We start from the raw sequence: 16,494 nt of genomic DNA, 5'->3' as shown, positions 1-16,494 counted from the left end.
AATGATACAACCTCACAGGATTATGCTGAAAAATAGTTTCTATGTCTTAAAGTACTTATTATTACAGATACGCTATTCATCCTTCAAAGGCCAAGTCAACTGCCCTCTTTTTTAAAATTCTTCCTTCATCCAGGCCAAACTGACCTCTCCCTTCATTAATTGGCTTCTGGAGCCAAGCAGAGCAAGTTAAATCCTGGTTCCAGAGATTTAACTTCTTCAAGTACTTAAAAACAATGATCATATATACCTCATAAATCTACAAGTTAAACATCCCCTGCTCCTAGTATGGAATGATCTCCAGGCCACTTACAGGCCACTTACCATGTTCGTTACTTTCCTTTTATCATTCTCTGGGTTGTATATATATTTACTAAAATGTGGTGCTCAGAAATGAACATAACATTCCAAATATACTCTGATTGTGTAGAGTAAGGTTAGACTATCCCCTTCCTTATTCTGGGCACTGTGTTTCTCTTATCTAGTCTTAGTTGTCATTGGTATTTTTGTTGGCCATATCACATTGTCACAGACAATAATTGCAAGAGAATTAGGGAAGGGAGAGATTACTTTGGACTAGCAGAGATGTTAAATTTCTGAGTTGGAGGGGTGCGGTTAGGGGAATTATATTACAATGTAACTGGGAATGTTTAATAAAATACAATACAACACAGATCATGTTAATCTGTGGTTTTCTGTGCAGCCTACAGGGATCCATTTCCATTTGAGAATGACACCATGGTAGAGGATGGAAGAATTCACAAAAGAAATGATAGTTGACTTCGGGTTTGAAGGATGCATAGAGTATCAGTGATAATAGCTCACATTTTTAGAACACCTTAACAAATGGAAACTATTTTATCACAGACCTATGAGGTTGTACCATTATCCCCTCCTCACTCTCCTTTTATATGAAGAAATTGAACTTTTTATAGGAAGAAATTGAGCAGTTAAGTGCTGGTATGCACTTTACAAGTCACCTAGTTTAGGCAATTCATTTAACAGATAAGAAATGCAAAGTCCTCCAAACCTAAGTCAGGCATTATCATTCCTGTATAGTATGCCTCCAACCTGCTTTTTTAGGTGTTTCCCCTAGTTCTCCCTTTCACACTCTTTTTGAGCTAATTGGACTGATAGTTCTTCCCTGATCTGGTCCTGAATATCCACACTTCCATCTATCCCCAGAATGTTCCATCTCATCATTTATGCTGTTTGAAAACCTTTTCTTCCTTTCAGACTTATCTCAGGTGCTGAAAACTTTACTGGTCGCCCTAGCTAAAAGTGATCTGTCTTCTTAAACATTCCTGTTGCACTTTGTCTGAATCTTTCCTTTGCTTTTATCACACTGTATGTTGTACTGAATATGTTGTGCATACTGGAAGGACCTATGGCATTTTTCATCCCTCTACTGAGTTGGTGCATAACAAATTTTTCTTGGACTTGGATTTCTTAACAGTCTCCTTTATGGCACTTAGAACATAACCTTTTTGATATGATGGAGCCCTACTTAGTTAACCCTACCTAGGCTGCATGGTAGATAGAGTGCCAGACCTGGAATTAGGAAGTTGGTGGTGGTGGTTGTTGTTTCATCGTCACTTTTCAGTTGTGTCTGACTCTTCATAATCCCTTTTGAGGTGTTTTTTGGCAAAGATCCTAGAGTAGTTTGCCATTTCCTTCACCAGCTCAGATGAGGAAACTGAAGCAAACAGTTATATGACTTGCTCATGGTCACATAGCTAGTAAATGTCTAAGGCCAGATTTTAGCTCAAGTCTTCCTGACTCTAGCCTGGGCACTCTATCCACTGTGCCACCTACCTGCCCTGGAGTCAGGAAGACCTGAGTTCAAATATAGCTTGACCCTTGGCAAGTTAGCATCTCTTTGCCTTGGTTTTCTCAACTGTAAAATTGTGATTTAAAATAATGCCTATCTTATACCCAGTTGTGTGTAAAGACCAAATGAAATACTTATAAAGTGCTTAGCATGGTATCTGACCTATAGTAGGCATTCAATAAAAGCTTGTTCCTTTTCCTCTGTTGCCCCTTGGCAATGGAGTGAAGCCTATAAACCTCTTCTCATAATAATGTCTTTATATAAAATGTATCACACTTCAAAAAAGTAATATTATTATCAAAATATTAAAAATGGAAAGTTCACAGGCCACCCCACAATCTTTTTATGGACAGATTACGAAACCCTGCCCTGGTATGTTTCTACACATTCCATTTCTTATTTTCTAATCATTCTTTCTTTTCTCACCTTGCCTTCATCCTTTCCCTCCCCTTTTTCCTCTCCCCTATTTTTTAATTCATAGATATGCTTCAGATAAGCAAAATATAAAATGTAGTTGATTACTTACAATTATGAGTGTTTCTGGGTCTATACCCCAAAGAGAAAAGAGAAAAAGAAAGGTACCCCTATATACAATAATATTTGTAGCAAATCTTTTTGTGGTGGCAAAAAAATAGCAACTGAGGTTTTGCCTTTCAATTAGTGAATGGTTGAAAAAGTGCTGGCATATGAATTTGATAGAATAGTGTTTGGACGATGAAGGGGACAGTTGTAGAGAAACCTGGGAAGATGTATGTGAACTGATATAGAGTGAAGTGAGCAGAACTAGAGGAATATTTTGTATAATGACAATAATATTGTAAAGAAAACAGACTTTGAAAAACTTAGCAACTCTGATCAACCCAATGACCAACCACAGTTCAAGAGAACTCATAACTAAATATACTATTTAACTCCTGATAGAGAGGTAATAGAATCAGTTATAAATTGAAACATTTGTGGGGAGGGGCAGGGAGAGGACATTGTCAGGGTGGAAATTCATTTTGCTTGACTATACATGCTTGTAACAGGAGCTCTTTCCCCTCCTTACTTTCACCTTAGGGGCAAGGGAAGTAGGTAGGAAGAAAGAAGTGTGAATCTGAAAATAAAGTTGAATTTAAAAAAAAAAAAAAGAAAAAAATCAGGAAAAATAATTTAAAGTGCTATAGATGGACCCTAAAAAGACATAGCATGCACTTGGAAAACAGTGTGAGACGGTGAACAGAGAGCTGGCCTCAAAGGCAGGAGTAGGGAGGATTCAAGACCTTCTGCCTCTTATAAAGAGTGGCTGTGTGACACTGAATGTCTCAAATACTTAATGTCTCAGGTAGCTCCTTTAAGACTGCAAGTTGGAAGGGAGATCTTAATCTGCATTGATAAAGGAGTTTCTTCATTGAGACTTCCCTATAGCACTGAAATAATGTCAACTACAAAAAGAAGGGAAAATATTATGCAGTTCTTATTATGTACAACTAGGGAATAATGCTAAAAAAAATCATAGGATTATGGAATTTTGAGTGGGAAGGGCCAAAAGAAACCAAGTCCAGCTTCCTCATTTTGCAAATAAGATCAATATGCTCATTTTCTCTCGCATTAAAAAAATTCCACCTGAGAGACAGAATATTTATTGGCAAAGCCATCTCCTCTCTCCACATTTTACTTCTGTGCTCTACAGGACCTGTGCCTATGGTTAATTAGCAGGAGTAACATCTGTGCCAAGAAATTGTGCGCACAATTTTTTTTCCTTTGGATAACCATTCATTGTCCTGAAAGAAGTAATTTATCAAAGCAGTTTACTCCTGGATGGCAGTTTATTCACCCCTTATACTTTATCATCATGGCCCATTGTTTCTGTGACTGAAGGTTAGGGAAGTTCCAAAAAGGGGGTAAAGAACAGAATTAACAATTGCTAACTTGGATCTGTGTACAGCTGCGACTGACCCCAGTGAGTCTGAAAGATTTCCTGCCTAGATTCAAAGGAGGGTAGTCATGCTAGGGGTAGAGGCTTGGATAGAGAACTGGACTTGGAGTCAGCAGAACCTGAGTAGAATTTTGCTTTAGATACTAGCTTTGGGACCTTGGGCAAATAAATCATTTAGCCTCTCTCAGACCCTGGTATTTTTATCTGTAAAACAGGAATAATAATAATAATAGTATCTACCTTACAGGGTTGGAGTGAGGACCACATGAAATTATCTATGTCTGTCCATCTATCCATCCATCTATCTATTCATCTGTCTATCTTTCTGCCCATCTGTCTATCATAAACCTCAAGGTACTATATAAATACTAGATATTATTGTAAATAATAATAATAATAATTTCGGTCAAGGTAACAGTGGCCTGCCCAAAGAATAATAGATTTAAACCGGGAAGAGACATTAGAGGCAATTTCCAACACTCAGATTTTACATGTAAAGAAACTGAGGCACAGAGGGGTTAAATGATGGTGAAATTGATGGTGCTAAGGGGCAGCTAGGTGATACAGTGGATAAAGCACCAGACCTGGATTGAGGAGGACCTGAGTTCAAATTCAGCCTCAGACACTTGACACTTACTAGCTATGTGACCCTGGGCAAGTCACTTAACCCTCATTGCCCCACAAAAAAAAAATAAAGAAAATAAAAAAAATTGATGGTGCTAGTACGACATAGCAGAATTTCAAACCAGTGCTTCCTCATTCCAAGTCCAGTGCTTTATTCAGTATATAATGCTACCCTGTCTTAAAAGGTCTTATTTACCAAAAGGAGGCCTGAGTCTTTAGGCCCATAGTTTTATTTTCATCCATTCAAAAATTTTTTCAAGTCAGACGTTGGAGGCAACAGAGTACAACAGAGTACAAGGGTCTTTACTGACACCAGAATCTATGAAATTTCTTCATATATCCTTAGGATGATTATTGATCCCTAGACAGAAATGGTCTCCTTTTTCCTCCCTTTATACCATGTAATATTGTTTGATTCTCTCTCAAGATTGGATTATAATTGTCATAGAGTTACTGCATTTTTGTCAGAGACATTTCACTATTGGCAAATTGTATACTTTGAGGATACAGAAATGTGCTCTTCATTATCTTTGTCTTTTCCCCCAGGGGATGGTACAGTGATTTGCACATATCCACCACTGAAGCAATGGTTTTAAATGAATTAATGAATGAAAGAATTTGAGGTTCATTTTCCAGGTTTGAAGCTAAAGGGTCAGTAATGATAGGAGAGATTATATGATAACTGAATTATTTAAGGTAACAAGAAATTCTGTTTTATAATGAAAGGTATGAAGGTGAGAAAGCATCTAAACAGAATTCTTATGCATTTTTTAGGGGGAGAAAGAGACTAAGCATATAGCTCAGATAAACTGTAGAATACTTTCAATTTTTTTGTGAATTGATGCCACTTAACTAAATCAGTGGGGGTACATTAAGGACTACAATATTCAAACTTAATAGCAATAGTACAGGTTCAGGAAGGGAAGAGTAGTGGTTGTCCTGGGATAATTTATTTATTTTTTTGGTGGGGCAATGAGGGTTAAGTTGACTTGCCCAGGGTCACACAGCTAATAAGTGTCAAGTATCTGAGGCCAGATTTGAACTCAGGTTCTCCTGAATCCAGGGCCGGTGCTCTAGCTACTGCGCCACCTAGCTGCCCCCGTCCTGGGATAATTAAATGACATTTCTGTCCATGACAAGCCAGTAGGTAGCCAGGAAATTTCAGTGATAAAGACTGTGCAGTACTTGCATTGAGGGCATGAGAGTTAGACCTCTTATGCATCTACAGACAGAAATTACATAAGAGGAGAGAGAGAGAGAGAGAGAGAGAGAGAGAGAGAGAGAGAGAGAGAGAGAGAGAGAGAGAGAGATGGATGGATGGATGGAGTTAGGATGACTGCAGCAATGGGGCAACATGCTTGTGGTGGTTCATGGACCTACGCATTCCATTGTGTTTTGCTCTGTTGGTACTTGTCCCCTCTGGGAAGGGAAACTATCAAGGGAAATGACAGCACCACCTATGGTTCCATAGTACATTTCTTGCTGTTATGTTGCTACTGTCTCAGCATCAGGTTACAATGAGCACATAAGGAGTAGTCCCTAACGAGTCTGTACTTTCAGGCACAACAGCTTCTATATAAACTGACCACTGTTGTCTATATCTGAAGTTATTTCTGTCCTTTGAAGAATGCTGATGGTAGGGGCTAGCAGTGGTCACAATGTTTTGATTCTACAAATCAACTTCAGTTCTCCTTAGTGTCATAAGAACGTAGGAATAGATATCTTCCAAGAAGTTGGAATCAGAAATTTCACATCTTACCTTTATCCCTTGCTAGATGTAAGATCTTGGGCAACCTCTCTGCATCGGTTTCCTCATTAGTTAAATGGGAAATGTTTTGTATGACAATGGTATCAAGATATTTTGTCCTAAGAATCAGAATTTCAAAATTGGGAGGGATTTAGGAGCCATTTAATGTGATCCTTGCCTGAAAAAGAATTCCTTCTAACAATATATGGCAAGTGTGCTCATAGAACTTTTGCTGAAAGACCAGTGGACTGGGAGACCCCTTTCTTCTGAAGGCAACCCATTGCAATCCTGGATTGCTTTGCTTACTAGGAAGTCTTTCCTGTTGTTGTTCAGTCGTTTCAGATATGCCCAACTCATCATGAACCTAATTGGGATTTTCTTGGCAAAGATACTGGAGTGGCTTGCCATTTCCTTCTCTAGCTCATTTTGCAGGTGAGGAAATTGAGATAAACAGGATTGAACTATTTGCCCAGGGTCACACAGCTAGTAAGTGTCTGAGGTTGGATTTGAACTCAGATCTTTCTGATTCCAGGCCTGGCATTCTATCCACCTAACTGTCCCAGTCTTTCCTGATGTCAAGTCTAAATTTAAGCCTTTTCATCTACTCAGCGTCACTACTAGTTTTTCCCTCTGGGGACAAGCAAGATAAATCTAATTCCACCAGCAACCGTCAGCTATTCAAAGGTAGCTACTAAATCTTCTCTTCTCCAGGCTAAACATTCCCCTCTTCTCCTCTCAATAATCCTCGGGAACTCAGCAGAGAGGTGAAAAAAGGCTTTTTATTTCCTTCTCGTGAGGAGACACCCTAGTGTGCAGCTAATGGGGGCCCCATTTTATCCCCTAGTCCCTAGTGCGAATGGACCCTCCCCTTTTTCATCACTAATTAATTACTCAAGGGTTACAATCTACTAGCAAAGACTAGCTAATCGGGACCTAATTGAGACCAGTTGGACCTGAGACCATCCCGGGCTCCTAGAACCATGTGATTTCGTTTGCCAGAGGGGGAGGAAAAGATCCGAGACCTTTGTCCTACAAGCAGGTCAGGAGGGGTATGATTAACTGTTATATCCTCGCTGAGAGAAGACAACTAACTACCCATTTTCTCACAGTCCATGATAGCAGCCTCAGACAGCTTGGAAATGACACCAAAGATGATTTTTGTCAATATCCTATCCAAGCATTTATTCAAACTGTAATTAATCTAGTGATGATTTCAATCTTTACTGTCTCTTGCCATATTCCTTGTTTATTCCTATCATTGTGTGCCAAAGTAAAGTAATAATTCCTTTATTGTCATAAAACCAAGATCTACTGACTTGTAGTCAAATACTTTTGCTATCACATTACACTGTCCATCTTTAAGTTCTAAGCTATGATTTATATTTTAAGTATTTCAGAATTTGTTGAACACAATTAGGACCACTCTAGACATATGCACCTCTCAATACCTAGAATTCAATTACATTCCCACTGAACCTTCATTTTTTTTGACTACTGAAACTATTATTATTATTATTATTATTATTTTTTTTTTTTTTTTTTTTTTGGTGAGGCAATTGGGGTTAAGTGACTTGCCCAGGGTCACACAGCTAGTAAGTGTCAAGTGTCTGAGGCCGAATTTGAACTCAGGTACTCCTGACTCCAGGGCTGGTGCTCTATCCACTGAGCCATCTAGCTGCCCCTAGTATTATTTTTTAATAATTTGTCCTCAATGGAGCTCCTTTCATCTTTTTTGATCATATAAAGTATTCCTCTCTGAACCTCCTCTAGCTCCTACAAATATTCTTTGACAAAAAGTAAAGCACAATCTTTGATATGAATTATGCTAAAGAACAACACAAATTACTTGCAGGTGACTAATACAAAACATTAGTGTTTTTCAGAGCTCATAATGGCCAACACATTCCATCATCTCCAAAGGCCTTTGATTTGAAAAGATTTAATGGTAGCCTTGGGTGAGAAAGGAACCTAGAATTTATTTTCCTTAGATATTATATTCCTTAAATATTTTTACACATTTAGTCTACATAGAGCACTGTGGTAGTCCCTGAAAGTAAAAATAAAACTTAGATTAGTGATGATCACTTCCCTTATGGAGTTTAAAGTCTGAGAGGGGATTAATACACACAGATAACAATATATTATAAGATTATCTGATAGGTTCACTGGAGAGTTACAGAACAAAGTATTATGTGAAGTCTGAGTGGAAGGTCATTATGAACAAGGTAAAGCAGAGGCAGCTTCATGGTAGAGGTGGTGTTTAAGATGAAATTTAAAGAATGGATGGGAATTCCATTAGCAAAAGAAGACAGGAAGGATATTTCTGGTGGCAGGAACAACATGAGAAAAGTTATGGGGAGGGGCAGAGAAAAGAGTTTACCTTAGGTCATATTCCAAGGGCCAAGAACAGTTTAATTTTGCTGAGGTCAGTGAGTGAGTTAACTTAAATAAGGCTTAAGGGTAGCATGGAATTATATTTTAGGGGACCTTGAATGCCAGGAGAAAGTGTTTAAAATTTACTTGATAAAGGGTGGGGAGTTAGGGAAGGTTTTTGAACAGAGGAGTGACATGATCAGAATATCAGAAGTAATGAATTTTAATCTGGAAGAAACAAAAAAGAATATTTTAGAGCAAAGAGAGAGAATGGAGGTATATATAACTGTTTGAAGAAGCTATTGTAATAATCATGGAAATGGTAATGAGTGTGGTGGCAGTGGAAATAGAGGAGATGGATGTAAGAGATTTTACATAGAATTTTACAAAAGTAGAATCCACAGGGCTCTCTGTTTTGATAGAAGAATTAAGAGAGATGAACAAGTGAAAGAATAAATCCAAGGTTTGAACATAGGAGACAGGGAGAATATCAGAGAATTGACAATGTTTGAAATGAGGAGAAGAAGAAAGTTTGGAGAAAAAGGTGGTTTTTTTCCCCCCAGTTTTGGATGTGTTCAGTTTGCAATGCCAGTAGAAAAGCCAGATGGAGCTGTGACTGTGACTTACTGCCCCTTGCCAGTATCATACATAAACATGATTAATGAAATAGGAATAACCTACTGAAGGGGAAAAAAAAAAAAGGTTGTGATGTTCTTCCCCTCCCCCCACCCCTTTGGAAAAAAGGTAAGCTTTTTTAGAATGTATGTACAATATAGATATGAAATTGCATTTGTTTTGTGTGACAATAATGAGAGAATAAAAATTGCCAAATATAACAAAAAACGTAATGAATATGAAACAGAAAAACAAAAACATGGGATTTTAGAGCTGAAAGGAACCTCAAAAATCCTCTAGAAGGGAAGCATGTTTTAATGGGAAAAAATATCTCCTAATGAAAAAAAACTCATATAATAAATGTCTTTAAAAAAGAAAAATAAAACATTGGAATTGAAATCAGGGAACAGGGACTCTTGTCTGGGATCTGGTACTTATTTATTTACCATGTAACAATGGGCAAGTCAGGGCAGTTGATAGAGTGCCAAGTCAATAGTCAGGAAGACTCATCTTCCTGGGTTCTAATCCAGCCTCAGACACTTACTAAACTGTGTGACCCTGGGGAAATCACTTCACCCTGTTTGCCTCAGTTTCCTTATCTGTAAAATGAGCTGGAAAAAGAAATGGCAAACCACTCCAGTATCTTTGCAAAGAGAATTCCAAATGGGGTTATGAAGTGTTGGACATGACTGAAACAACTGAACAACAATTGGCAAGTCATTTAACCTGTGAACTTCTCTTTTCTCATCTGTAACATAGGGATAATATAGTAGTTACCTTTAGTACAGATTTCAGGGAAGTTTTTTGTTTTTGTTTGGTTTTTTGGTTTTTTTAGACATTAAAGCACTGAATACATAGGAATTCTTATCATGATCTGGTCCACCCATCTTCTTTTGTAGATGACACTGAGGCTTAGGCAGGCTGAACAATATTCTTAAGATCACACTGATAAACGGCAGAAACAGAAGTAGGTCCCAGGTCTCCCAACTCTCCTCCAATGCTTGAAAGCCACACATGTCTATCTATGTGTGTGTATACAATATACATCTGAATCCCTTACTAAAGAGAAAATGATAGTATTCTTTTGTCTTAGAAAATAGAAAGGATAGGTTAAATGTATATAGGATTGAAGATATGAAATTGAATTGTTTTTCTATTATTTTGTGGGATAACAGTTGATGAATAAAAATGGTTATTTATAGTGAAAAATCAGTGACTGGTTTCCCATGCCATCTCCCAATAAGTATGAAATTATATCTGCAGGGTGATGGAAGAATATAGACTATTTACAGATTAAACCATTTATCAGTTATTCTCCTGCATGAAGGAACAAAAGAAATATTTCTTTCTAATCACAAAACTTTTCTGAATATTCTGCCATGCTCATAAAATTCATGTACTGGATAGCAGTTCTAATACTAATTATTTATGTCAAAAAATTCAGCATATGGTCTTCGGCCCCAGAAGATTTACTTATAGGACTACCAGAAGAACCTTGTTCTTCTGTTCATTGGAAAATGATCCAATGAAGTGGACTGAGGCTTCAGTGTTTTTTAACTACATACTATTTAATCTAAAAAGGAGCTATAAGACCTCTGTATTAAACTAAACTTTGTTTAGCATTCTTCTTTTTCATATCAAAATAGAATTCATAAAAAGTAAGATAATGAGGGAGAATTATTTATTTTTTTAAAAAATCAGATTTAGAAAGAGCTGTAAAGGACATTATATAAATCATCTAGTTAGTTCAATTACTTTTTTTTTCTTTTTTTTTTCTTTTCTTGTGAGGCAATCTGAAGTAAGTGACTTGCCTAGGGTCACACAGCTCGTGTTTGAGGCCAGATTTGAATTTTTGAATTCAGGTCCTCCTGACTCCAGGGCTGGTGCTCTATCCACTGTGCCACCCAGCCGCCCCGTCCCCCCGCCCCTCAACTACCTCATTTTACTGATGAAGAAAGCAAGGCCCAAAGAAATTAATTGACTGTCCCCAGAGTCACACACAGCTGGTATGAGGATCAGTGGGACTAGAACCCAGATTCCTAGACTCTTAGAATTGTATTGTGCAATTCTGTAGTTTCCTTGAGCTAGTTACAATTGATTCTTAGGTCCATCACCTTCTGAATCCCCATCTATATGTACCTGTACTGTCTAATGAAATTGATATTTAGAATAGCAACCTTGGCCTATCAGAAAATCATCAAAAATAGACCAAAATACAATTGATATGGAATATAGTTAATAAGTAAAATAAAAGGATTGAGAGATTATTATTATTTTTTTTGCCACAAGGGTCAAATTAAAAAGAGAAAAATTAACTAGAATACCTCTTCCCTTCCCATCTTACCCTATCCATTTGATTAGTTCCACTTTTGTTATTAGCATGAATAAATACAATCACTTTGAAAACAATAGTATAAAATGCTTCTGGGTAAAATAGATAAGTAGACTGTGAATTTGATCATGTTAGAATCAAACATGACCTAAAAATTCAATTTGTTGAAGGTACTCAAATACTGAAACTGTAACCCATGGGGGTGGTTTAATTAGCTGTGGAGAACTGATAATATTGGATTTTAGAGTAAGAAACTCTCAATGTAAATACCGGGTTAATATGGGTCAAGTCACTTCATATCCCTGGGCCTCAGTTTCCCAAAAATTGTATTGCTAATGGCAGGGGTGGGACTAGAACTCATATCCCTTGGTGAAGGGTTGAGCTAGTTTACCTTTGGCACCTTTCATAAATTTCAATCCTTAGTACATAAGTTTACTGTCTGGTGTGAATTTTGTGACACATGCAGAGATGCCCAAAACAGAAAAATCATTTTATTCCCCCAATGTGACAAAACTTTGCAAACATTTGGCATCTTTTCAGGTTCTCATAATATTATCAGTCATATGTACTAGGAGCATGAACCATTCATGTTCCCTGGGATATTATGTAGTAATTTTCACTTTCATTTATTATTTTAAAGGAATGTAACAGTGTAATAGTTTATTCATTTATAAATGCATATATTTAGATTTTTTCTTGGAAATTCTTTCATCTAACATTTATCCCCTCTTTTCCTGATTCTCTTTCAGATAGCAGTTCTGTGGATGAAAAGGTTTCAAAATCACATTTTTTTTTTCCTAAGGGAACTTGTCTATTGTCCTTGTTTGTTTGTGATATATTTGACCTGTTTTTTGGTTCGTTTTAGTTTTGATATCTGCATGTTTCCCAGCTTTCCATCATTTGGTTGTCCTTTGAGTGTCTCTCCAATATGTTGCATTTATTAAGATGTTAGCCTCTCACAGCTGTGCTTCCTTTATTTCATATTTGCCAACTTAGGGGTCTGCTACGGTCAAACATGGAATCTGTTTTTATGTCTGACTAATCATGTCCTTCCTGAATGCATCACAATCTTCACCACATAGTTCAAGATTTGTAACAGAACTACTATGGGGGAGACAAGCTATTGGCCTGGATTTTCCCAGTACTTTTTGTAAATGCTGACAGCCAATTGTCAAAAAACCCCAGGACAAAAAAAACCAAAAAACAAAAAACCACTCTACCACACAAAAGTACAGTAGCTTTGACTTGCAGCTGACCCTGCCTAGCATATGTCATCCTAGGTGTTACATGTATAGTGAAGTTGACCTGTGTTCCCAGGACACAAATATGTACCTGTATAATGCTAAATGTCTTTTCTTTTCTCATTCTTCATTTAAGGCTCGAATAGTAAGTGGGAGTGGTCTGGATGCTTCCCAATTCAGTGCGCTCCAAGCATTTGGGTAAGTGTAAATCCACTGCCTGTCTTATCCTTTCTTATGCTTTTTCCATCTCCTGCACAATCATTATCTTCAATGAGTTTTGCACTCAGAGTTAAAGGATTTTAATTTTTCTTGAGAAAGCAGTTGAAATGCAGACAGTAGTACAGTGAGATGGTTGGTAATCTAATCTTTTATTTTCTTAGATGCATATAATCTAAAGGAGTGGCATGATATTTGTGGTATGTGGATAGGAGAAAAGCCATAAGGACATGGGTTCAAATCCATTCTCTAGCTTATACTAGTTTTGTGACCAAGGGCAAACCATTGAATTCATTGAACATTGATCCCTTAGGCAACTCTCCCAAACTATAAGTTCTGGACTATTTTACAGTTTTTGTCAATGCAAGTGGTAATCACAAGGAGAGTTTCCTACAAGAATGAAATCAAAAGCGTGTGATTTGACTCCCCACAAATACTAAGAGAGTGACAGGGTGGTATGTTGAATCCATCTTGGGACTTGGTCCATGTCCCACCTCAGACTCAGCTCTGTGACCATAGATAAGTAATTTAACATTTCTGAGCCTCAGACAGCTTTCTAATTCTTATCTAAGTTATACAGTGTTTGAAAATTAATAAGTTTTGATAACTGTTTTTTAATTTATTCAACCCATCAGTCAACAAACACTTATTAAATGTTTTCTACATGCAAGGTTTTGTGCTAAGGATATTAGGGATATGAGTCCACATTGGTGGATGGAGTTCTCCCACCTATGGATTCACAGATACTTGACCAAATAATCATTGTCATTCAGGAAAATACCAAATGGCGAGGTGAGTTTTAGCTTATTCCAAAGTTCAATATCTGTATGCAAGATTCTAAATAGATTTAATTATTTAGAGCCTCCTGCTACTCATAAATATATTTTATGGTCAAGTATTAACAAACTGGGGGGCTTGCTCAATTATTTCTTGACTTGGATGTCTTACTGGGATATTTTTCCTTGCACCATGGATACTAATCAAAATGTCAGAATGATAATATCCAGCATGACCAAATGCCTTTGGGGTAAGGCCTCTGTCACTTTGTGGAGTAATGTATTTGCACACCATGCTACTTCTGCTTGAAAGTGGAAAGAATCACCAAACCCTGGTAGGGTTGGGTTGTGCTGCTAACTCAAAAATCTGATGATTTCAGAAAACTAGCAGAGTTCTTTGATCTAACAGGCATTTCAGTTAAACCCTGCAGTTATAAACTCGTTCTAGACTTCAGAATATGAAATAAACTATCCTAAGATCAAATTGAAGAAATCTCCTTTCTAGTTTTATTCATCAGCAGATTAACAAAGTCAGGAACCATTTCCCAAGGTGATTCTAATAAAAAGAGATCTATCTTATATATCTATATTGCCCTGGGCAGAGTAAAATGCTAGAAGAGTAGTAAACTAAGAGTTACTAGGATCTCAGTTGTGCTACTACTACTATGTAACTCTGAGAAGCAGAGGTATCAAATGACTTCTTCCATTTCTTTTCTTTTCTTTTCTTTTCTTTCTTTCTTTCTTTCTTTCTTTCTTTCTTTCTTTCTTTCTTTCTTTCTTTCTTTCTTTCTTCCTTCCTTCCTTCCTTCCTTCCTTCCTTCCTTCCTTCCTTCCTTCCTTCCTTCCTTCCTTCCTTCCTTCCTTCCTTCCTTCCTTCCTTTCTTTCTTTCTTTTTTTGGTGAGGCAATTGGGGTTAAGTGACTTGCCTAGGGTCACACAACTAGTAGGTGTTAAGTGTCTGAGGCCGCATTTGAACTCAGGTCCTCCTGACTCCAGGGCCAGTACTCTATCCACTATGCCACCTAGCTGCCCCTTCCATTTCTCTTCTTGAGAAATATGTAGAATACAAACTTGTCCTGCTCACTCTCATTACATGGAAGAGAGAAGGAGAAGAAAGAAGTGAGTATTTATTAAATGCCTACTATGTGCCAGGCATTTTGTTAAGGGCTTTACAAATATTATCCCATTTGATCCTCACAACAACCCTAGGAGGTAGGAGCTATTATTACCCAGAATTTACAGTAGAAGAAACTGGAGCAGACTAAGGTCATGTAACTTCCCTAGGGTTGCACAGCAACTAAGTGTCTGAGGCTAGATTTTTCCATCTAGCATCATTTTCCATCATTTTTACATCTTCTTGATTATATCAAACTTACTCCAAGCATTACTTGGGAATATGTCACAACCCATCTATACCCACTATACATCTCTCCATTGTTCTTTTGGTGATATGCAACTATAATTCTTCAGACACTGGGGTTCTATCACACATACACACACAGACAGAGACAGAGAGAGAGACAGAGAGACACATACAGAGAGAAAGAATATTACTAGAAAAATATTGGTGATAAAAACTGAGGTTTTGTTTCAGGGGTATGAAGATTCAAATGTGGGCTTTCTTGATTGCTGATGACATCCCCCTTAGAAAGAAGTTGGTAGTATCTACTGCCTCCTGAAACTCCTATTGCAATCTTTGTTTTCTCTCCTTTCCTCCTCATTCCCCGTTTGAGAGTCAAGGCAAAAGTATCTCACCTTTCTGCTTCTTTTGTGACATAGAATCCATAATGTAGACAATACCAGAATCATATAATGGAGCTGTCATGGTGTCTCAACTGAAGCACAGGATTTGGAACCAAAAGACCTTTATTTGAACCTTCAGTTTCCTCATCTATTAACTGAGCAGGTTGGACCAAATGATATCTAAGGTTGTTTCTAGTTTTAGACCCAGTGACTGAATTCCTTGCCTTCCTCCCTGGCCCCCCCCCTTGCCTTTTTTTTTTCTTCTGATTTCTATTCCTTCCAAGGAAATGAATATTTGGGCCAGTGGATTTTGTATTACTTGAATTTTTGGCCTCAGAAATGAATGCCCGGATTTTAATCATTAGTAATTTCCTAGCGATGTTATATGGCTGAGAATCAAAAACTCCTAGTCTCTCAAGAAATAGAGTTATATATTACCCAGAGAACGAAAGTGGAAAGATTCCCAATGAAGTATCACAGGTGAAAAGCAGTGAGTGTATAAGAATTCATTGAAGACATGTATAATTGGAAAGGGAGGAAAGTCAGTCATATAGCAAGAGCAGTAAGAGTTATTTTATTCCATTAGTACCTATATAATGTTAAGAGACAAAGAAAGCACTTAGTATATTGAATGAAAACCCTGTGGAAGACTGAAGGGAAGACATGAACATGAGTCACATAGGATAATGCATGGATTGGTCGTGATCTTTCCTTCGAGGTGAGTGTCCATAACTATAAAATTCTGCATCTGTAGAATTTGGTGTTATGTCGGGAGGGGGGGGGAACTTTCACTGTTGGCTATTATATTAAAAAAGTTTTATCTTGTTCTAGGCATTTGTAAGTCAGTGCCATGCTGAGGAGGGTGTGCACATCTTTCCTAAGCTATATTAAGGTTGTCTATTGAAGACTTCCTCATTTTTTCTACTCTCAAAATAGCAGCCTTGACTACACTAGAATTTAATTATAGAATGAAGTGAATAAAATAAGAAATTGAAACTCAAGAGAAATAAAGAGATGGCAAAAGAGCTCCTGGCTGTCCCCAATTAAATTTAATATACCTGACCCAAAGGAATTAAATCCA

At 37.4% G+C, this 16,494-nt stretch overlaps 1 protein-coding gene across 2 annotated transcripts in view; it reads left to right on the top strand.

Moving 5' to 3' along the window:
• The window catches only part of UNC13C (unc-13 homolog C), a 716,794-nt gene that overhangs the window by 165,675 nt on the left and 534,625 nt on the right, over positions 1–16,494 (top strand). For both annotated transcript variants that reach the window (XM_043984190.1, XM_043984189.1), the window contains exons 3-4: positions 12,187–12,209; positions 12,815–12,876. In XM_043984190.1, coding sequence (XP_043840125.1) covers positions 12,187–12,209; positions 12,815–12,876 — 85 coding nt within the window. The remainder of the gene's footprint in view (positions 1–12,186; positions 12,210–12,814; positions 12,877–16,494) is intronic.

Source organism: Dromiciops gliroides, chromosome 2 (assembly GCF_019393635.1).
Source record: "Dromiciops gliroides isolate mDroGli1 chromosome 2, mDroGli1.pri, whole genome shotgun sequence".
In the NCBI taxonomy this organism is placed as follows: Eukaryota; Metazoa; Chordata; class Mammalia; order Microbiotheria; family Microbiotheriidae; genus Dromiciops; species Dromiciops gliroides.
Note: the sequence above shows the minus strand (reverse complement) of the source record. Positions and strands in the feature narration are given on the sequence as shown.